Below are 20,536 nucleotides of genomic sequence, written 5' to 3'. Positions count from 1 at the left end.
ACAACAACGATGGCTTGCTTTAATTAGACCGAGGGCTTAGTAAAATGAAAGAGGTTTGAAGGCCATGTAGGATTCGCGTGTTTGAACTTAAATTATTTTAAAGAGACCTGTGGATTATTTTTTTTTTTTTAATTTATGACTAAACTCTTCAAGTCACCACGGCAACTGCAACATGCGTAATTGTAAAATCGTCTGATGTTAATATTTTGCTCTTATTTATATACGAGTAGCATCTGTGTAATAGATATAATTAAAGTTCGTATGTTTAGCACTAGCCTTATGCTGGGTTGAAATTGCCTTTTTGTGGGCCTTAACAATACGAACAGGATGCGGCTATTTCAAAAAGCCCGATCGACCACGTTTCCGCCCCAGAACAAAAATGCTAGTTTTACAACCCTGTTGGAGCTTGGTGTTGTTTGTCTCAGATACAGACGAACAAAGCCAACCTGGCTAACTGGCTAGACGTCTGGGCTAAATTACTTTATGGTTTAATGGGCGTTGGTGGTGGACCCTCTCAAAGAGCTCTGCAAAGCCATTTAGTCCTTTGGGCTAAGAGGCAAAAGCAATCCACCAACACCACAAGATGCGTTCAGAAGTCACTCCAAGTCTTTAAACGACGCTAAACCGAAAAGGCTTAGTTTTCACTTAAGCTTGAAAAGCTAATTTACAGTATCCATACTGGTGCTGTAAGCCTTTAAATCATGTATTGGTACTGCTAAAAGTGCTATGTGTTTTCACAGTCCAAAGTTTCCTGTAAAGGTACCTTCAAATAGGCTTTCTGTAATTGTCCTAATTTGTTTGGATTACTGTATGTTTTGCGGTACGAATTGTGTGGCCTTGGCCTCCAGTCAATGATCATTTGTAAAAGTTACCCCCAAGCACACTAGATGGCGATATTGACTCCAGTTTTCAAGAACGAGTTAAATGTGTGCTATCCAGTTATAGCATAGTGTTTGGCCTTACACATACAATGTTCTCATGTGGAAAGTATCGAGGTTGGAGTAAGTGTACGATGGCAAGGCCATTGTAAAGAGGTTGTTAGTGTGACCGTCGAAATATCAAATTTGCACATCCCACAAAGATCAAATACCGAAACGCCTGTGGTAGGCCTCATTCACTCCCGTGCCTTATTTATTGACTTATTTTGGTATTTAATTGCAGGCCAGTTTCCAAGCACTGAAACCCTTTTTCCTCATTTTAAATTCGATTTTATTTTATTTTGACATTTAAATACAACACATAAATAGATAATTATTAATGTTGTTTGTAATTGTAGTTTTATGTGAATTAATATGACAACTTTTCAAAGGAAAAAAAGTAGCCAGTATACCGCTGTTTAAATCGGTGGTACCGATATGTCAGAGCCACAAAATACATAGATGTTTTACAGAAATGTCAACAACCTTGAGCAAATAAATAAATTCAAAATAAATCAAAAACATTAACTACAACAACGATGGCTTGCTTTAATTAGACCGAGGGCTTAGTAAAATGAAAGAGGTTTGAAGGCCATGTAGGATTCGCGTGTTTGAACTTAAATTATTTTAAAGAGACCTGTGGATTATTTTTTTTTTTTAATTTATGACTAAACTCTTCAAGTCACCACGGCAACTGCAACATGCGTAATTGTAAAATCGTCTGATGTTAATATTTTGCTCTTATTTATATACGAGTAGCATCTGTGTAATAGATATAATTAAAGTTCGTATGTTTAGCACTAGCCTTATGCTGGGTTGAAATTGCCTTTTTGTGGGCCTTAACAATACGAACAGGATGCGGCTATTTCAAAAAGCCCGATCGACCACGTTTCCGCCCCAGAACAAAAATGCTAGTTTTACAACCCTGTTGGAGCTTGGTGTTGTTTGTCTCGGATGCAGACGAACAAAGCCAACCTGGCTAACTGGCTAGACGTCTGGGCTAAATTACTTTATGGTTTAATGGGCGTTGGTGGTGGACCCTCTCAAAGAGCTCTGCAAAGCCATTTAGTCCTTTGGGCGAACTAGAGGCAAATGCAATCCACCAACACCACAAGATCCATTCAGAAGTCACTCCAAGACTTTAAACGACGCTAAACCGAAAAAGCTTAGTTTTCATTTAACACATGCTTGTAGAGCTAATTTACAGTGTCCATACTGGTGCTGCAACCTTTAAATCATGTATTCGGTACTGCTAAAAGTCTTATGTGTTTTCACAGTCCAAAGTTTCCTATAAAGGTGCATTCAAATAGGCTTTCTGTCATTGTCCTAATTTATTTGGATAACTGTTTTGCGGTACGAATTGTGTGGCCTTGGCCTCCAGTCAATGATCATTTGTAAAAGTTACCCCCAAGCACACTAGATGGCGCTATTGACTCACAGTTAGCGCATTTTGGGCCGCTGAAGCATGTGAGTGCCCTACAAGAAGAGTGCTGAAAGAATGGCCTTCTCTGTTATTAATCACAATTTTGGCTTTACAAAAACAAATGTCGACACGCTAAAGTAATAAACTTTACAGTCACACCATCTTTATCATATTCTTGAAACAATTGTTTGCTTTATTATTTTTTAATGTAGTTTTTATGTCTCGAATGTTGATGCTATGATGCCTTTCACACTCCTCCGTCTTTCTTTTGTTTTGTCAAAATCCGAAGATGCTTTTAGAAAGCACCGTGTCGGTTTTAATGCTTCAGTAGCCTATATAGCTGACATAATTTATTGAAGGCGCTGGGAAATCGTAACATTTAGTCTCATACGAGATCTTGTTTACAAATGTCGCAGGGTATGCTTTTTATTTATTTACTTATTTTGGATACCGTTTTTATTTTTGAAAGCATGTTAGTCTGTGCCACTTGTTTGACTAGCGTACAACACTCCCATATTTGATGTTTTAAAGATGACATTGATTTTTAATCAGGGCCTTTAAGTTTTAGTTTAATTGTCCCTTTTAGACAACAGTGTGAAACATACTTAAATTCGTAAATAAATTATTGCCATAAAAACAAAATCTAATAACAACAATAATAATATCGATTATTAAAATAATTGTATCAATAACTAAAACGCATTCGTTTTTTTTAATTGAATAACATTATTTACCCAATTACTGTTTTATTACTTTTTTTTTTCGTTGCAAAAAAATAAATAGGCCTACTCCATGATCGCTATGTTCCTGTAACTGAGACAATGACCCAGAATCTGCATCTTTATAGACTGTGAGATGTCTATAAATGTCCTGTGTGTGCCTTTCCCGTTTAACAACGAAGTGTAAAAATTGTCAAGTAACGACACAAAACCACATGCTCATATTTTGGGAAGGACTTTAAATGAGCAAAGCTGAAATAAACAACACGCCATTAATGTGTCTAGTAAAATAACGAGGCATCTATTGCGCAATTTTATTGTGTCAGGGCGGCAGATTTACAACTTTTTAGTATGGTTTAGGAGGGCCAAGAGAGGCTTGCGTGTTTAGCTTTTCTCTCTGTGTGTGTTTGTTAGCAGTCTAACACAAATAATCAAAGTAGGCGTCTCAATTAATTGTCACAACTTTAATAATAGCAGCAGCAGCAGCGGCGGCAGCAATAATAAATAATATTAATTAATAATAGGCTTAAAATGTTACATATTTTCCATTGGCATTATTATTGTAATTTGTGTTTAGTTAGCTGGTATGCTGTGTCAATCGTTGTAGCCGTTTCTTCGTAATGTTCGTAAACTTGAGTAGCCTAATGTTGACCCTGTGGGTTATGGCTCGATACACAACCTTATAAACCCTTCAGAATGGATGTGTAATGGTCGGAGCGTATACATGGTCTTTTTTTTATTTTTTTAATGATACCTAGTTCTATCATAAATGAAATACCAGACAAATTGTTTCAACGTGACCGCAGGTCTAAAATGACCAGTACGACTAGTATGAAGCCGCCGCTTATGTTCTAAAGCAGACGTTAAAAACTTAAATGATTGCTTCATGTCGGAGCTAGCCAGCTTTAACCTTAACACACATCCACAGTGCACGCCATGGTTTGAGGTTGCAAAAGGAAAAGGCTGGCGATAGGAAGAGAGAGAGAGGCTAAGCGAGTGGAGCTGAAGTGGGAGCTGCCTCAGATTGTCCGAAGGGGCAGCATTTCTCCATCTAGTTCCGGTTGCTCTGTCTGCGTTGCATGCCATTTGGAACTGCAACAATAGGTTGCCAACATCTAGGGAGGGGAAATTATTTTTGTTTTTCAAACAGACTGACTCTTTTTTAATGCATCGATACACAACCTTATAAACCCTTCAGAATGGATGTGTAATGGTCGGAGCGTATACATGGTCTTTTTTTTTTTTTTTTAATGATACCTAGTTCTATCATAAATGAAATACCAGACAAATTGTTTCAACGTGACCGCAGGTCTAAAATGACCAGTACGACTAGTATGAAGCCGCCGCTTATGTTCTAAAGCAGACGTTAAAAACTTAAATGATTGCTTCATTAAATACGTGCAGCCGATGTTATTCAATGATAATTGCCCGAAGCCACACGCTTGTATACGGACATGGAGCAGCTGCGCCGGGTTTTCAACACCCGTCGCATCACGTACAGGACTTTTTCCATCACGGAACCACAGGTATCTCCAACCCCGGCTATCAACAGAACCCTTGTGCATTGGCATGTCACGGAGACGCTACAAAATTTTATGGATATGAAGCTCTTCCGAGGCAGTCGCTTTATGGTACCCAGCAAGAGGCCAGCTTAGCGCAATACCCAGACTGTAAATCGTCCAATAGCACTAACCCTGGAGAAGGACAAGGCCACTTAAGTCAGAACTCCTCTCCGAGCCTCATGTTCCCATGGATGCGGCCTCACGGTTAGAGCTCTTACTATTTCACATTCTGTTCATTTACTGTGTCTGTGTGATTGCGTCAGTGTGTCAAGAGCGTTCAGTGTTCATAAACCGAGATCAAAACACAGGTGGGTTATGCTTTTCAGGTTGCGAAACTGTACTTAATAATAGATATTGCAGCATTTTGTATTTGTTTACCTCACTGGACCATCATTGAAAATGTGTAAAAACGAATGTATTGGTTTTGATATTGGCTAGACTGTGTAGACACAGAGCTGGATGGAGGTTATCCGAACTCAGATTATTCTCGCCATAGTTTGAAATGACCACTTATTTTTCTTATTTTATCAAATTTGTAACGACTAAAAGGAAAGTGAATGGATTTGTGATTGTAATGTGTAGTGGTAAACAGTAATGGAAAAAAGTTCGTGTCAGTTTGTTTGATTTAAATTGACATTGTTCGACTGTTTCCATTGGTCTGCGTTTCCTTCTTGTTGAGGGAAAAATCTAAAAAAAAAGAAAAAGAAAACAGACTGCCGATCAAATTATATTCTAAAATAAAACTTTTTAACACCTACTAATGTCAAGTGTATTCGAGTCTCACTGAGATGTATTAGCCTACTTTTATTTTAAACAAACTCGTAATGAACCTGAATGAGTACATAACTGTGTTCCATCTATTTATTTTGTTTGAGTGACGGATACTACGAAAACCTGTGTGTGTGTGTGTGTGTGTGTGTGTCTGTCTGTCTGTCTGTCTGTCTGTGTTTTGTGTGTCTGTGTCTGTGTGTTTATGTGTGTCGCGCGCGCGCGCACTCGCTCGCTAGCGCCAGGTTAAGTGAAATTCTGTGCGTTACTGATCTGAAATAAAGCTGAGGTCTAAGTCAATTATAGAAACGGCGCATTTATTGGAGAAATCAAATTATGTGACATAGATCTACTAATAGGAAATCCACTGTATAGAAGCATATTGGATATATCCCCTAGAAAACTGCAGTGTCTGCCAACAACTGATATATTTCAATATGTTCTGGTGCAAATCGTACTATAAGGCACACAGTGACGCAAACAAATTCTATTTTGTTCCAGTATTTGTCTTTAATGCGCAGTGAGTTGAGGTGTGTGGGTGTGTATTTTAGGGGGAAAAAAGAAAGAACAATTTATAAATAATTTTTTTTAAACAATTCTAACCGTTTATTAATTTTTGTTTGCACATGTAAACAGACGTGCTAGCAGCTTTATACTGATGTTTCCTTAATGTTTTTGTAACTGCATCCCAGAATATGTCAATGGAAAGAGAAAGAAGCGATGAAGACATGTAATTGACAGATATTTTTGTTTCACTCCAAAGCTCCTGGGAGACGCAATGGAAGGCAGACATACAGCCGTTACCAGACTCTTGAGCTGGAGAAAGAGTTCCTCTTCAACCCATACCTCACACGCAAGCGCCGTATTGAAGTGTCCCACGCGCTGAGCTTAACTGAACGGCAGGTGAAGATCTGGTTTCAGAATCGCCGAATGAAGTGGAAAAAGGAAAATAACAAAGACAAATTTCCGGGCCAGAGAGGAGAGGCTGAGGCTGAGGCTGAGGCAGAGGCAGAGGCAGAGGCCGAAGAAGAGGGCAACGAGGACGGTGAAGTGGAGGAAGGAGAAGACAAGGAAACGGAAGAGAAAGAGGAAAGCAAGGAGTGATTTTATGGTCTTTTTTATGGTTATATGGCAGATATTGAAGAGGTCTCGCGAATGGGCAATGAAAGAGAAGACGCGCCAATTTTATTACAAACAGTTGGGTCAAAAAGTGAGAAAATCCCCCTCTATACAAAAGTACCCTAAAACCTGCCCAAAGAAAAAAAAGCGTTGTTTTTTTTACCAACACACGAGGACTTTTACCATTAGCGAAAAGTGTATCTGTGTATTTGTCAAATTACTCAAAGAGACAGACTAACAGCTACACAATAACCCATCGTTTTACTTAATGAAATGTAAGCAGCATGAGAAGCATATAACGGAATTAAACATTTATTTCATACTTGATGAGGATGTTTGGGGGGTAAAATTGACTAAGATGCAACCAATTGAAATACTGAAATAATTGCATCAGCTTGTCACTTTTAAAAACGATTGGTCTTGTATATAAAATCAGGCCACAACATGCTGACATTACGAATCAAATTGACAGAAGAATAGATTATGTGTTCAGTTTAACACTATTTCTGCAATCCGAATATGGCAATATTGCATTAGTGCCATGTGTACGGAGAAAGGGGGTGGCAAGTGTAGAAAATGCATTCTGTATTACATACTTTATCGATTACTTAACTGTTCTTTATTGTTATTCTATGTGAGTGGGCGAGGTTACAGTTTGTATTTTTTCGATTATTTTATCGGACTCACTAGAGATTGCAATCGTTTGAAAATCTCGAAAGAAGCTACCTAATCATGGGGAATTTGCAATATACATTTCTACCTAGAGATTTCATAGACTCTTGTTTTGTAGTATATTAAACATAAGTTATGTAATTTACCCTTTAAACACTTATTATGATTATCGAGCTCTTCGAAGTCTGCCGAAGACATGAATAGCTCGAAGCCAATCTTAACTATTTTAAAAGATTGTGGCACTACCTAAAAACAAAGTTTTGCTAGCAAGAAAGAATGAATGAATTTATTCTACATGCTGCTTTGTTGAAAATATTTAGACATTTCCCCCAACAACTTAAACTGCCTATAGAAAATGCACATTTATGTGTAGATGAATAAACACGCTAATTACTACCCTACCTTACCTAAGGAAAGAGAGTCGTTTATCGTGCTGGTGTTATAGCGTAGATTTTGAATTGCACTGAGTATAACCTTCATGTACGTCTTGTAATATCTTGCTGTTATCAATATGCTCGTTTTACTTGTGTTCCTCGTGTGAATATAGACAAATTCGTGTGTGTCCACGCCATTGTTGTTGAAATCAACAGAAGAATAAACAAGATGGCTCATTCTCTCACGTCTCTTTTTTTTATTGCTTGAATCCACTTGTTGACAAGACACTGAAGTTACAAAATCCCCCAAAACTGAATTTTTTCGTTTAAATTAATGTTAAATAGGCTACTACTAATGCAAGACTCAAAATCTTTTTGTAGTATAGCCAATATTCCATGTCTGTGTAGTGTCTGAAATGGAAAATGCAGGCAACAATAATTAAACATTATGATGTTTTTATCATTAAAAACTACGCTGGGCATTAGAGTATTATTTGTACGAATGTATGTTCATACAAACACTTCAAGCTTTGAAAGTTTGTCTCCACATTAAAAAAAACAAACAAACAATGCAACTATACAAATAGCCAAGTCAACTACTATTATTAGGGGTTTCAAGGGTTGACTTTTAATGAGACGTTTAATGAGAAATATTATTAGTTCAAGCAAAATGGCGTGATCTAACTACATAATTTAAATCAGATCAAATTGTGCAAAATATCATGCTTTTATCATTCAATTTTGGTTTCAAGTACTTAGCATGTGATTATGTTGAAAATTGATAAATTTCAACATAATCATGGGCACATAAAATTAATTTTCTCTCAATTATTTTAATTTGACTTCATCTTAAATTAAAAAGAAAAAAACGTTGTCTTTCTCTTTATTAGCGTGTACTTATTTGAACAATGCCTAAAACTTGGTATTACAAGCATTTCCTGTGTCTGTTTGCCTCTTTAAGAAGAATCGCTTTATGTATTCCCCAATTGTAAGTCGCTTTGGATAAAAGCGTCTGCAAAATGACTAAATATAAATGTAAATGTAATTTCAGTTATTTTATACAATTCCGCCTCTCGTTACAATCACAATCACCCGACAACGTATATTTAACAAAAATCTTTACGTCAGTACCAGTAACAGTTCCAAATAATAGCACAAAATAATAATAAGATTTAAAGTACACTTTGGCTTCTGTTGTAAGAGGCTTTACTCGAAGCAAAATAACAGCACTGGGAAACATATGAGCGGACAGGTCGCAGGTCTCGGCCTTGTTAGTAGACATTGAAGGAATCTCATTGTTCCTCACCTGTGCTGGTTTTCTATAATGGATAACTGATGAATGTTACTAAATTCCTGTAACTATTCTCACAAATACAGGCTACTCTTTTTACATGTTTACGATTTTTAGTCTTCTCTGGTCCAGCATACAGACCAAACTGTTGTCTAACTAAACATAAACTTTACCTTCCATGGCCGTGGGACGCTTTACAAACTATTTATATACAAAAACGCACAACTGAAATACTTATTTAGTGCAAGTTTGGATGTTTACTGAAGGCGCCTTCTAGAGGACAGATGCGCTAGAATATTGTCAATGTCAATGCCTGTCATATTCAAAGACGAGAGGACCCATAAGCAATATTTACATTTGCCTAACATTGCATTTATTTATCAGACAACAAAAATATGACAGAATGTGCCGTGGGAACAGGAGATTTCCAATAGCTACAAACGTGTATTTAATCCATGTTCATGGTAATGTGTTGACATTTAAATGTTCATAAATATATTAAAATATTAGAAAATCCTGGTGTGGCCTACCTTACGCGTGAGTGTTGAAACTCTCTTTTACAACTTTTAATGGCTGGTCATAACAGTAGTCTAAGTGCCCAATAAAGCAGCCACAATTAGGCGAGTCGATGACATCACAAAGACGAGGCTAATATAAACAGAACATGGATATAATAATAGAATATCAGAATTTACTTTTAATACCAGTGAGATTTACTGGGTATTATAGGCAAATAGCTTGCAACGTGCCAAAGCACAGCCAAGTAAGGTACTCAAATGTGAGATATTTACAAACGAATATTACAATTCTGTATCTCAAAACATAAATCGATACGAATGATTAAAGTGTAGCTACAGACAGGCGCTTAAAATCTCGATATAAGCGACATCTGCATATGATACTTTAAAATTTTTTTTTTTTTTAAGTGCAAAGCTAAGACTTTCGCACGTTTTCTTGGATTTGCATGTATGCAATAATCTAGTACTGATAGTAATAATAACGTAAGCTGTAAAAAGTGGTAACCTGCAATTGTTACAATAACTATTTCTACCTCATTTAATCCATAAAATGAGTTTTGATGGTAAAAATGAATGTATTTAGGTTGATTCAGTTATGTTAAATAATATGTTTTACTTGAATAAAACCAGTTAACAGGGATATTAACAATTTTAAGGTACCATTTTGAATGTAATTGTTCATTTCACTCTCCTTTTGTTGTTATGGTGTTGGATTGTCCCCTGTTGTAAAAAAAAAGAAAAAAAAAGATATTTTTAGTTAAGGCATAGACAGTGACAATTGTAGTGGTCATTGTCCATCCGCCTTGCCTTTGTATTGCACTGCTGTTACATTCCAAATGAGGGCTTTACTATACCTGCAGTAAACTTTATTGGTGGTGTAAACCCGACAGTGTCGCATCCGGGCAGACGTTTTTGCCTTTTGATTTCTGTGCAGTGCAGACAAGCTAGAACAAGACACAAGGAAAGCAACGTGGACGTGGGACTGCTTTAAGTGTATGTATGCATGGGTGCATGTATATGTTTGTGATGTATTTTATTTATTTATTTAACTTTTATAATAGTGGAAGTTGTCATATGTACTCATATTTACTCTATTTGTGGTTGTTGTGCTATATTAAATTAAGAAAATAGTAGTGAAAATTGATTAATTAAAGGGAAAAACTTACCCGGCTCTTTGGCCATGCGCTTCAGTTAAATAATAGTGCTATTTTTTATTTATTTTTTAAATATTTTTTTCTAAATGCAGAATTCGATATTTGTATATCCATTCGCATAGTGTTTATCTTTGTGTTAAGAAACTAAAAAGATATAGGGTGAAATGAAGTAGTGAAAATAAATTAATTTGAGGAGAAACTTATATGGCTTACATGGACTTTGTTAACTTTTGTCGACTGGTTTATCTGTGAAATCTTTAAGTTAAAGCCTATTAATGTCATAAAATAGACTTTGCGTTTTGATTTGGTTTTGTTTTTGCTCAGTTACAATGTATTACATGTTAGAATTACCTACTTGAAGAATGTTTAAGGCAAATATATTTTTTAAATGCTATCAGCTTGCAATTAATGATTCTAATACCATTCAATTAACCACTCAAGAACATATAACGAATTTCGTTTATGGAAAGCAAATGACCAGCAACTATGTTGATAAATAGCGTTAGCCACTGAAAAATAAGGTAAAGTCTCAGCAAAAAAAAAAAAAAAGTGTTTTATTTGCCTGCACCATAATTCAACATTGACGTGTGCATTTCTGAACTTTAAAATTGTCAGACTTGTCAGTTTCAGAACTGTTACAGTCTTGAACATGCTAATATTATACATATATATATATATATATATATATATATAAAACAATGATTTGACAACAATGATAATATAGCACTGCTGTCTGACGGAGAGGCGTCTTTTTTAGAATTAATAGCATTATTTGTTCAGTGCAGATATTTGACAGCACAAGAGCAGTCAAACTTTTGCGGTTCTTTTAAACATGGTAAAAGTATTTTTGTAAATACATAAAATTCAAAAGAACTGCAATACTTAGCAACTATTTTAATTTTATTTTGTTCTCTTTTACAAGTGCTTCTATACACAATGAATACATCCAGTTGTAGGCTAAATGATAATTTTGTGAAACAAGTTTTTGACGTAATAAACGCATCGGTGTGATCTTTATAATTATTTTGTTCTTATAAATGCTTTTTGAAATTATGTGATTATTTTAACTTTATCTTAAACAAGTGCCTATTATGAGAACTACATGTATCCCAGTGATTCTGAGTCAGGCTTTAATGTGCTCCGAACTGCTACAGACAAACTCAAGCAGCTTCTGGGAACGATGAGCCCAAAACAAAATCTCTAAAGGGTCAAATGGGGTAAATAAAATTAGATTTAGATAGTATTAGATTGGATTAGATTAGTATTAGATTAGATAGTATTAGATTTTTAGACGTTTAATTTTGAATAGTAATCCTATTTATTTATTTATTTTAGCAAAATGGAGTTATGAGTATACAAGGCCGTGGGTATTCCTTTTTATATTCACACATTCTCATGAGCAAAATAGGGCTTGAACAGGTTATTAACACAACTAATAGGCCTACACTTTTTTTTGCATTATACTTTTTTCCATTATAGTACTGTTCCACAAATTTCAGAATGTCCACTGTCACAAAATGTTAATGTTATCATCAAGCTTTAATAGCATTAGACTAATAAATAATTTTTCACAATATATGACGAATATAGGCTAATACTATGTTATCAGTGCCATCAACTTAGCTGAAATTAAAAGGAAAAAGGAAGAAGAAAATGGGAAATGCGATCTTTGAGAGAGGGTGAAACGTAACACATTCCTAGTTGTTTAGAGGGGGAATTTACAGCTAAGTAATAAAAGTTTACGACTGAATACACGCGGTCATTGGTTGCGTCAGACCACGTGGTACTCATTCTATGAACATGAACTTTGTGCTGTTGTCTTCCCCTGGATCTCCCCATCTATCGACTTGCGAGCTCGCGGTGGTGTTGAAATGATCTTAGCACCAGACATTTTCCCCGTTTTCTGTTTACTAACTAGCTCAGGCGGATTTTTAAAACGCTCTATAATACCATCTTGTCTCGTCTGTTTCATCGCTAGCAATGACTGACTGTCCTCAGACGTCGCCGCCTCCCCAGTCTCCTTTCTACCCGTCTCATCCCCTAGAGGGTGAAAAACAACCATGATAGCTGGAGCGTGAGGGGTTAGAGTGCGTAAATATGATCATTTCTCCTCGAAAGATTAAATTTTTCCTGAGCACAGGAGAATGGGATCCTGGTGCCGTTGCCTAGATCTGCTTCTACGCACCACCGAACGTGCGTCACACAGACAACAGCGAACGCTGGTAAGTAAATGATTCTACGCTCCTTATTGGCTTCTTACAGACCCGCAGCTACAGAATATGAAAATTTGACAGCACTGTATTCGAGTCAAAAGAGATGTGCAAGAGTGGCATGCAATGTATGTAAACGTACTTATATTGTGGCGTTTCCCTTAATACTTTATTGATTGTGAACGCACAGTCTCGTTGACAAGTGACTTGTGTTCTTGCTTTCTGGTCCTATTGTTGACTTTTATTTGTCTCGGCGACAATGAATATAATATTTTTAAGTTAAGTTGTCCAAACGGGTGTGGTTGTGAGCTTGTTTTCAAATAGTCAAATATACGCTTGGTCAGGTTTTGTATTTGATTGTGGTTATTTGATACGGGTGTGTAGGCTACTGGATACTTGAGCTTGCATTTGTTTACTCTGCATGACTTACTAGTAGGCTATAGCTTTATAAAAATGTGCAAATGAGATACATAGAAAACACTGATGAATGTCGGGCCTTTTACCAAAAACTGTATTCAACCCATATTATGGGACTATGGCTTGCACTCGTCGGACTATGAGTATTCTGTCATAGACTATAGATTACATTTTAGTGTAGCCCTAATTCATCGCTATAAGTCATTCGAAAATGTTAATTATTTATGAGTGAGATATTAATGTGTGAGTTCTATTTTGAAAGACAGTGCAAAAATGTAACTAGTCTCGTTATCTTGTATTCAAAATGATGTATCCTGGTTGTGTCCGAGTTGTAATGACAAAAGAGTGTCAAACGTTCACACAATCATTTACACTTGATCACCTAATTTACTCACATACCTGTAAAGCATAAAGGCCTTGTGGTACATAGCAAACAACTCATTAAACGATATAGACGTATCTTAATTTTTACGGAATCAGGATCAACAACCTCTCTCTCTCTCTCTCTCTCTGTCTCTCTCTCTCTCTCTCACGCACACGTGTTCAATCATCCAACACTGTCATTCCCTGAGGACTAAATCAAACAACACTGCCACCTTGTGCCTGCTCCATATGCAAGGCATTATACAGAGCCTAAAGTCAGGAAGAGCAACTGCCCACATAAAATTCAGATCTTAATTTTTATGTGGGAATGTGTTTGGCATTTGCTGGTGTCGCTATGTATGTAAAAGGTGTCTTTAATAGAAATTGCATCATACATTTGCATCAAAAGCTTTGCTTTAATAGCCTTCTCATCATGTAGATTCATATTAATATACTCATTTGAAAAAATATTTAAAGAAAATATTCATAATATTTCTTATGCGTGTATGGTGGCTTTTTACTAATTAATATTAGTGATAAATTAATTATTATTAAATAATACAATTTCAAAACACAATTACAGAAACACAGTCCGTTTACTTTTTTAATTCGTTTTATTGCCATCTTATGCCATGATAATAAAACAATACTGACAAAACATGAAGCTTTAGATTGAATAGCCAATGAGCTATGTTATTATGGGATAGAATGTTAATAAAATCCGTTGGTACTCCACTGAATCAAAAAATTAGAGCTGCGATCTTCCGTCATGGGCCTCTTGAAATCCACATATGAGGCTGGAATGGGGGGAAGCAAAAAAATGTCAGCAATAAAACCAGTTATTATGAACATGCATCTGCTGCTGGTAAAGACATTTTTTTAGTAATGGAATTGTTAAAAATAACTTTTAATATTAGAAGTGTTAAGAACAGCGATTTTTTTAATAAAGAAGGATCGTCTCATTTAAAGCTAAGTTTGTGTGAACTAATTTTCTCTATTTTTTTTTTTAAAGCTTGAGAGGTAATTTATTAAGGCAGAATGCTTCTGTGTGGGCTTGCATATGGTTCGTCGATGTGCATGTGTGTATTTGTGTGTAAGTGAGAGACAGAAAGCGAGTGGAGGGCGGGGCTGATCTACTGTGAGTCTCCTCTTTGCCTCGAAATAATGACTGTCTTTTGTTTGCCATTAAAAATGGAGTCTATTTCCTATTAACTAATCCTTGTGCTTGTACGTATATAAGGTGCATAAGATTTATTCATTTGTGTATTACAGTTATTCTTAAGGTTAATAGAAATGTTCTAAACAGGTTTATGAAATGGACACATTTATTACCATCTGACTATTATTTGTGTAAACTTTGAGCCAGTCTCGTGTCTGCCACCGCTATTGAATTTGAATCATAGAAGGGCATAATTCAGAGTTGCCACGAAAATGAAAACAAATTCCAGGCGAACTTTCAATTCCAAACATTTCCTTACAAGAACCGCAGGGCAATGTGAGTTCGCTCTACTTCAAAACATCTTATTCATGGAGGTCATTACGCGGCCACATAATTTCACAGAATTATCTTGTGCTAGTTAAAAACCATAATGCCCCTTCGGGTCGTGTGTTGTTATAAGTGCTTAGCTGCACATGAAGCCCTGTTACAGCTGTCACGTTACTATTATGGATTTTGTTTTTGCATAGATACATCGACATAGATGACAGGGTAGGAAAGTTGGGCTTGGATAAGAAAGCTAGAAGACTCATCGTTGGAATTTGCAATTGTGAACATCCGTTACAAATAAATAGGCCAATGATAACATTCATTTAACTCTCGAGAATGTGCAGACTAGGCCATTACCGAGCATAGTTAGGATGTGCATTGCTTGCTTTTTTTCCAGATCATCATATCACGTATATTACGCATTAGAAGTAAGTACGATTTTGGCGCACATTAGCGCGTAGTTTCGTAGAGTGTAAAGAGAATACAGGCCAAACGGGATGTCTATTTATTGCCTCTTCAAACGCTAAAACACAACCGTGCGATTTGTCTTAAGGGCTGCAATAAAACACTTAAAGCTCTTTCTCTCAGTCACATCAACATACCAACTGCAGACTAAGTGTGGTGTGTTTTACTCGCTACTTCATTCACCAGACTGATACTGTAAAATAGATCACATTATTAAAAATCTCCCCATCAAAGGCTTGCAGTTCAAAGTCGTTGAACCAATGTTGAACATCAAAGAGTCAGATATATAGATACAACCTACACTTAGTATCTGATCTCAATTCCGCCAAACTACACGTCGAAGATTATAGTCTGGTCATTTACTTAAACAATTAAATGATTTCCGAGTTGATAATGCTTCTTTAGTTTGATTTTAGCAGCGTGCTTTCCTGTAGACTATCTAAATATTTTTGCGTATCAATGGCATATCGTACTAGGGTAATGAAAATGTAGGCCTAATTAAATTATATAAAAAAAATAATTACAAATATAATTATTGCTGTAAAAACAAGTTTATTGCATTTCAAATATTTGAACTGGCAACTGTTCAATTTCCACAGTCTTAAAAAGGCTATGAATGAAATATGGTAAAACGTGAGCACGCGTTTTTCACGCAAGAAATATTTTTATTACACTTATATATTACTTTAATTCGTTTCTTTCCACAGTATACATGGTGTAATATTGTATAAATTAAATCATAGTAATACGTTATGGTCCACACCGCCATAATGACTACTAGCCTATATTTAGTCTATTCATTTTGTGGCCCGTAATTTATTTATTTTTATTTTTAATTACTTGTATTGCAGCCCAGTTAAAATTATTATTATTATTATTATTATTATTATTATTACAACTACTACTACTAGCTATTAGTATAAACGTCAATTAATTAACTTCGGATCATAAACTGATGAAATAGCACTTACCATATTGATGTTTAGATATTCTCCTTGTAGAGATTTGCCTAGAAGAGTTACATTTTGTTGCTCTTAAATTTTTTCCAAAATATGACAACCCATCAAAAACATTAATCCTTGATATTGATTGATCCCGGTTTTAGGTAGGCTACGTTAGGATATAAAGAAATATTGTATGCATTTAATCAGTCGTTAAGCAGATTAGCCTGTTTTATAGCTGCTAAATGCCTTTTCTCAATGTCGGGCTGGAAGTAAATTTTACTGTTCTGTCAATCTCGTGTTTTGCGCACCTCTTTCTAAACCACAGTTTTTGGCCTCACACGTTCCGTCATGTGGCCTGCATTAAGGGCATGGAGCATAACCATTCGGTTAAAACTAGCCCTTTTCCCACCACTGATTCTTTAAACATGATAACATAAACTGAGCTTTCCATTCATGTAGCTGCAAGTATTTAATAAAGCAGAACAGTTATATTTGTATTGTTCAACAGATCGTTTGCATAAATTATCACTGTAAGAAATTCTGTAAAAATAAACTATCTAAATTAAACGAATAGTCAAAAGTTCTTAAATTTTGTAAAGATGTCTCATAGTATTATTTTTATTCATAATCATTCTGCATACCCTACAAAGTTACATGCTAAAAAAATGAGCAGCTTTCTTGTCCACAAGATAAGAGACTCGCTGCACAGCCCCCATACATTCAAAGGGATAATTGCCTCAGAGCTGGAAGTCCTCAGTTGGTTTTGTGACTTTTATGGCACCAAGGCGCGTTTGACGCATTCTTTAGTAAGATGCCCCTTCCCCCTCCTTACTCAGGTTCTTTTTACCATTGAAATTATCAATACATTACAAATGGGGAAAGGAAAAGAACAGACGTTTCCCCTTTAGCGCAATAAAAGCCCGAGGAAATCGGAGAGAGAAACAAACGTTATAGGGAAATATCTACTGAATAACACAAAGAATAGTGTAGTCCTCTAACTTGTTGACTGACGACAATGCCGCGAATATTTCTAATAATATGATATAAAATGTGCATTAGCAGATTTATTCACAGTTTTTTGAATGAAATTGTGAAATTCGTCTTGAAAAAGAGAGGGCAAACAATATCTGTGTAGATAAGGCGTAAACAGCCTTGTAGCAATTAGCCCTTGGTCATTTTCTTTTTTTAAACAAAGGGTTCGATTTAGAGGTTAAAATTTGAGTTACATGATCCACCGAGTAGTTGTAATGAAGTAATAAAGTTGTTGCGTCGAGAAGAAATAGGCTACATATAGTTATGATTAGTATTGTCATATTATAAAATATAAATACGGCTTGGTATAAGTCAGCGAAAACCAACTGTAAAAGTGATCTTACAGGTAATTCATTAAGAAGAAAATTAGCTCGTTGTAAAACGCAAGTGTAAATGTATCATTACAATACACGTGGAGAAGCTTTGTACCGGCGCATAGAACAGATTAACTCGGTGATTAATGCACAAACAGGCATAATTGATTGTTCGTGTGAGTGCCTATTCTGTATTTTTGTGTGTGTTTACTTAAACATTATCAACTGAAGCCACAAGGATAAGAAGCTACAAGCTCGATATTCCTCTGTACACAGCGCATTCAATTGGCTGAAAGTGGTCAGGTGACGCTGTCATATTGTCCTTCCATGAGCCAAGCCTTGGCTATAACACTTGCTTTGCGCGTCTTAACCGGAGACTGGAAATTAATATTATTGAAATCCTTCTGAAGTTCATTTGAAAGAGAGTTAGAAAAGCAGGCGGGAGACGTGTGTATGTGACAGAAGGAAGCAGACCCCAAAGCACAAAGAAAGAAAGAAAGTGTGAGATTAAGAGAGGGGAAATAAGATAGGAGGGTGAGTTGATGAGAGGGCGATAGGAAAGGTATGAATTCGTATTTCGCGAACCCGTCGCTATCGTGCCATTTATCTGGTGGGCAAGAGGTTTTGCCCAACATGCCACTGAACACGACCACATATGATTCAGTCAGACATTTTTCGTCTTATGGCGCCACAGTGACCCAAAACCGGATTTATGCGTCCCCTTTCTATTCACCTCAAGATAACGTTGTGTTTGGATCAAGTCGAGGACCGTACGAGTATGGATCTAACGTGTTTCTTCAAGATAAGGATGTGCTTCCCAGTTGCAGGCAAACTAGTATGGGACTCAATGCGCAGAGCCACGTTGCCCAGGAGTACAACCTGGAACAAGCTCGTGCAGGAACACAGGAACAGAAAGGGAACAACATTCAGATCTACCCGTGGATGCAGCGCATGAACTCGCACAGCGGTGAGTTTTTACTGCGACTTGGGACATACCCTGGTGGAATTGGTCTGTTTTACGATACGTCCTATGAAAAGAGTAGCTACATTTTATGGCCTCATAAACCACTACTAAATCATCAGACTATAAAAGCCCCCTTTTCCAGAGAGGGGAATCCCATTTGGCTACCTCCTTTAATACTCGAGTGCCAAAATTATTTCAAAAACTTGTGCAATAAGTGTAAGTGCGTTAGAAAAATATACAACAAAAAGTACATTTTGAGCCATTTTAAGAGCATGCACTAGTATGTTAAAATGTATCTTAGCTCTTCCGATGTACTGTTTGAAAAGAAAAACACGATAGCAAAGTTAGTTGAAAGAAATGTTTTAGAAACACTGAAAATCGAAATGTTAACGTTTCGCATTGCTTTGTGACTGTAATATGCGTCAAGTGCTGCGTAAATACATTATTTTGCCAAATTGTTAAATTAGTAACGTTATAAATAAAAAAAAATTTAAATTGTAAATACGCACAAAGTAAATTATTCCACCGGGATTTCAAACGTGTGTTTTAAATAGCATTTATAATTAAGAATTTCTCTGTGTGTGAACTATTTAACTTATTTTCACTTTTCTCCACAACAGGAGTTGGGTACGGGTCAGACAGAAGGAGGGGTCGCCAGATTTACTCCAGATACCAAACCTTGGAACTGGAAAAAGAATTTCACTTCAATCGGTATCTAACCAGACGCAGACGCATCGAGATCGCCAACGCTCTGTGCCTAACCGAGCGTCAAATCAAAATCTGGTTCCAGAATAGGCGCATGAAATGGAAGAAAGAGACCAATCTAACTTCTACTGTACCGGGGAGCGAATCAACGGATACCCCTCAAGAGACCGAGAAGGAGACCGAGGAGGAAACCGAGGAAGCTAAAAAAAAAGATTAGGAAATCCATTTCTCGTTCTCGAACGCCTGTTAACTGCAACGTAACTACCTAAACTCTGAGAATTTGCAAATATTAATGCATGGACTGTATACTCTGCTATTCCTTTGACTGCCCCCTCCTCCTCCGACCTGAATACCATACACAAGCTCTACAACAACCACCACGCCACTAACATATACACATGTTGAAACAAATGGAGAGATTAAGAGAGAGAAAGACGCACATGTTATCCACCATAATGTAATTCACTTCTCTTTGAATTGAAAATAGCTCCTTATTGGCTGCGTGGTGACAATGCCACAGATGAACTATTTGTGTGGTTCTAGTATTATCATGTTGCATAGGCTAGTAGAAATTACATTAGATGAAAATGTATTCGAATTTGATTAGTAGGCTACGTCTCCCCTTAAGCCTCTAAACAGTACCCTAAGCATTCCAGAAGTGAAGGAAACCTCTTATATGCACATTCAATTTTTTTGTGGATGCATATTTGTACAATGAAACAAGCACTGACGGGATGAACTATACTACCTAAATCCTTAATGCATTTTTTAAAATTCTTTTTTTCTTAATATTGCCTTTGCCCTGTCAGTGTTCTGTTGTTCAAAATGCCGCTGTACTGGCATTAACTATTGAGAGAACTTCAAAAAATACATTTCATTATACTTGTAGTTGTATGCATATAAACTTGTCTTAAAGTGAGAATCACACCCATATGAAAACAAACATATACCTTGTTAAGCAATTATATTGTTTGTGTAAACTGTGTATTATTTAATAAAATTCTTGAAAACAAAAAACTGTATTGTTTTAATTTTGACTCCATCTTTGCGCTCTTCGCGCACCATAAAGGGTTTCAGAACTGAGTAAAAATTATAAGGCTTTATACACTTCTTCGTTTT

The 20,536-nt window shown here is 36.3% G+C and overlaps 3 protein-coding genes across 4 annotated transcripts in view; all 3 read left to right on the top strand.

Annotated features, from left to right (window-relative positions):
* Positions 1-4,476: 4,476 nt before the first annotated feature.
* Positions 4,477-7,744, top strand: LOC107714926 (homeobox protein Hox-C8a-like). Its single transcript, XM_016520924.1, has 2 exons — positions 4,477-4,825; positions 6,153-7,744. The coding sequence occupies exons 1-2, from the start codon at positions 4,477-4,479 to the stop codon at positions 6,491-6,493; spliced, it is 690 nt and encodes a 229-aa protein (XP_016376410.1). The 3' UTR covers positions 6,494-7,744.
* Positions 7,745-12,324: 4,580 nt separating this feature from the next.
* Positions 12,325-20,536, top strand: part of LOC107714998 (homeobox protein Hox-C3a-like) — a 40,016-nt gene continuing 31,804 nt past the window's right edge. For both annotated transcript variants that reach the window (XM_016521015.1, XM_016521012.1), the window contains exon 1: positions 12,325-12,739. The gene's annotated coding sequence lies outside the window, so the exon portion shown is untranslated. The remainder of the gene's footprint in view (positions 12,740-20,536) is intronic.
* LOC107714999 (homeobox protein Hox-C6a) lies at positions 17,838-20,342 on the top strand. The gene is made up of 2 exons (XM_016521016.1): positions 17,838-18,715; positions 19,333-20,342. Exons 1-2 carry the CDS (start codon positions 18,313-18,315, stop codon positions 19,632-19,634), a joined length of 705 nt encoding a protein of 234 aa, XP_016376502.1. The 5' UTR covers positions 17,838-18,312; the 3' UTR covers positions 19,635-20,342.

Source organism: Sinocyclocheilus rhinocerous, unplaced genomic scaffold (assembly GCF_001515625.1).
Source record: "Sinocyclocheilus rhinocerous isolate Xijiao unplaced genomic scaffold, SAMN03320098_v1.1 scaffold28, whole genome shotgun sequence".
Classification (NCBI taxonomy): Eukaryota; Metazoa; Chordata; class Actinopteri; order Cypriniformes; family Cyprinidae; genus Sinocyclocheilus; species Sinocyclocheilus rhinocerous.
This window is presented reverse-complemented; position numbering and strand designations above follow the sequence as displayed.

Bases quoted from the DNA above. Each gene is read 5' to 3' on its own strand.
- LOC107714926 (XM_016520924.1), top strand. From the start codon at position 4,477: ATGATAATTGCCCGAAGCCACACGCTTGTATACGGACATGGAGCAGCT. The intron at 4,826-6,152 runs GTTAGAGCTCTT...TTCACTCCAAAG, and splicing joins CCCATGGATGCGGCCTCACG to CTCCTGGGAGACGCAATGGA.
- LOC107714999 (XM_016521016.1), top strand. From the start codon at position 18,313: ATGAATTCGTATTTCGCGAACCCGTCGCTATCGTGCCATTTATCTGGT. The intron at 18,716-19,332 runs GTGAGTTTTTAC...TCTCCACAACAG, and splicing joins GCGCATGAACTCGCACAGCG to GAGTTGGGTACGGGTCAGAC.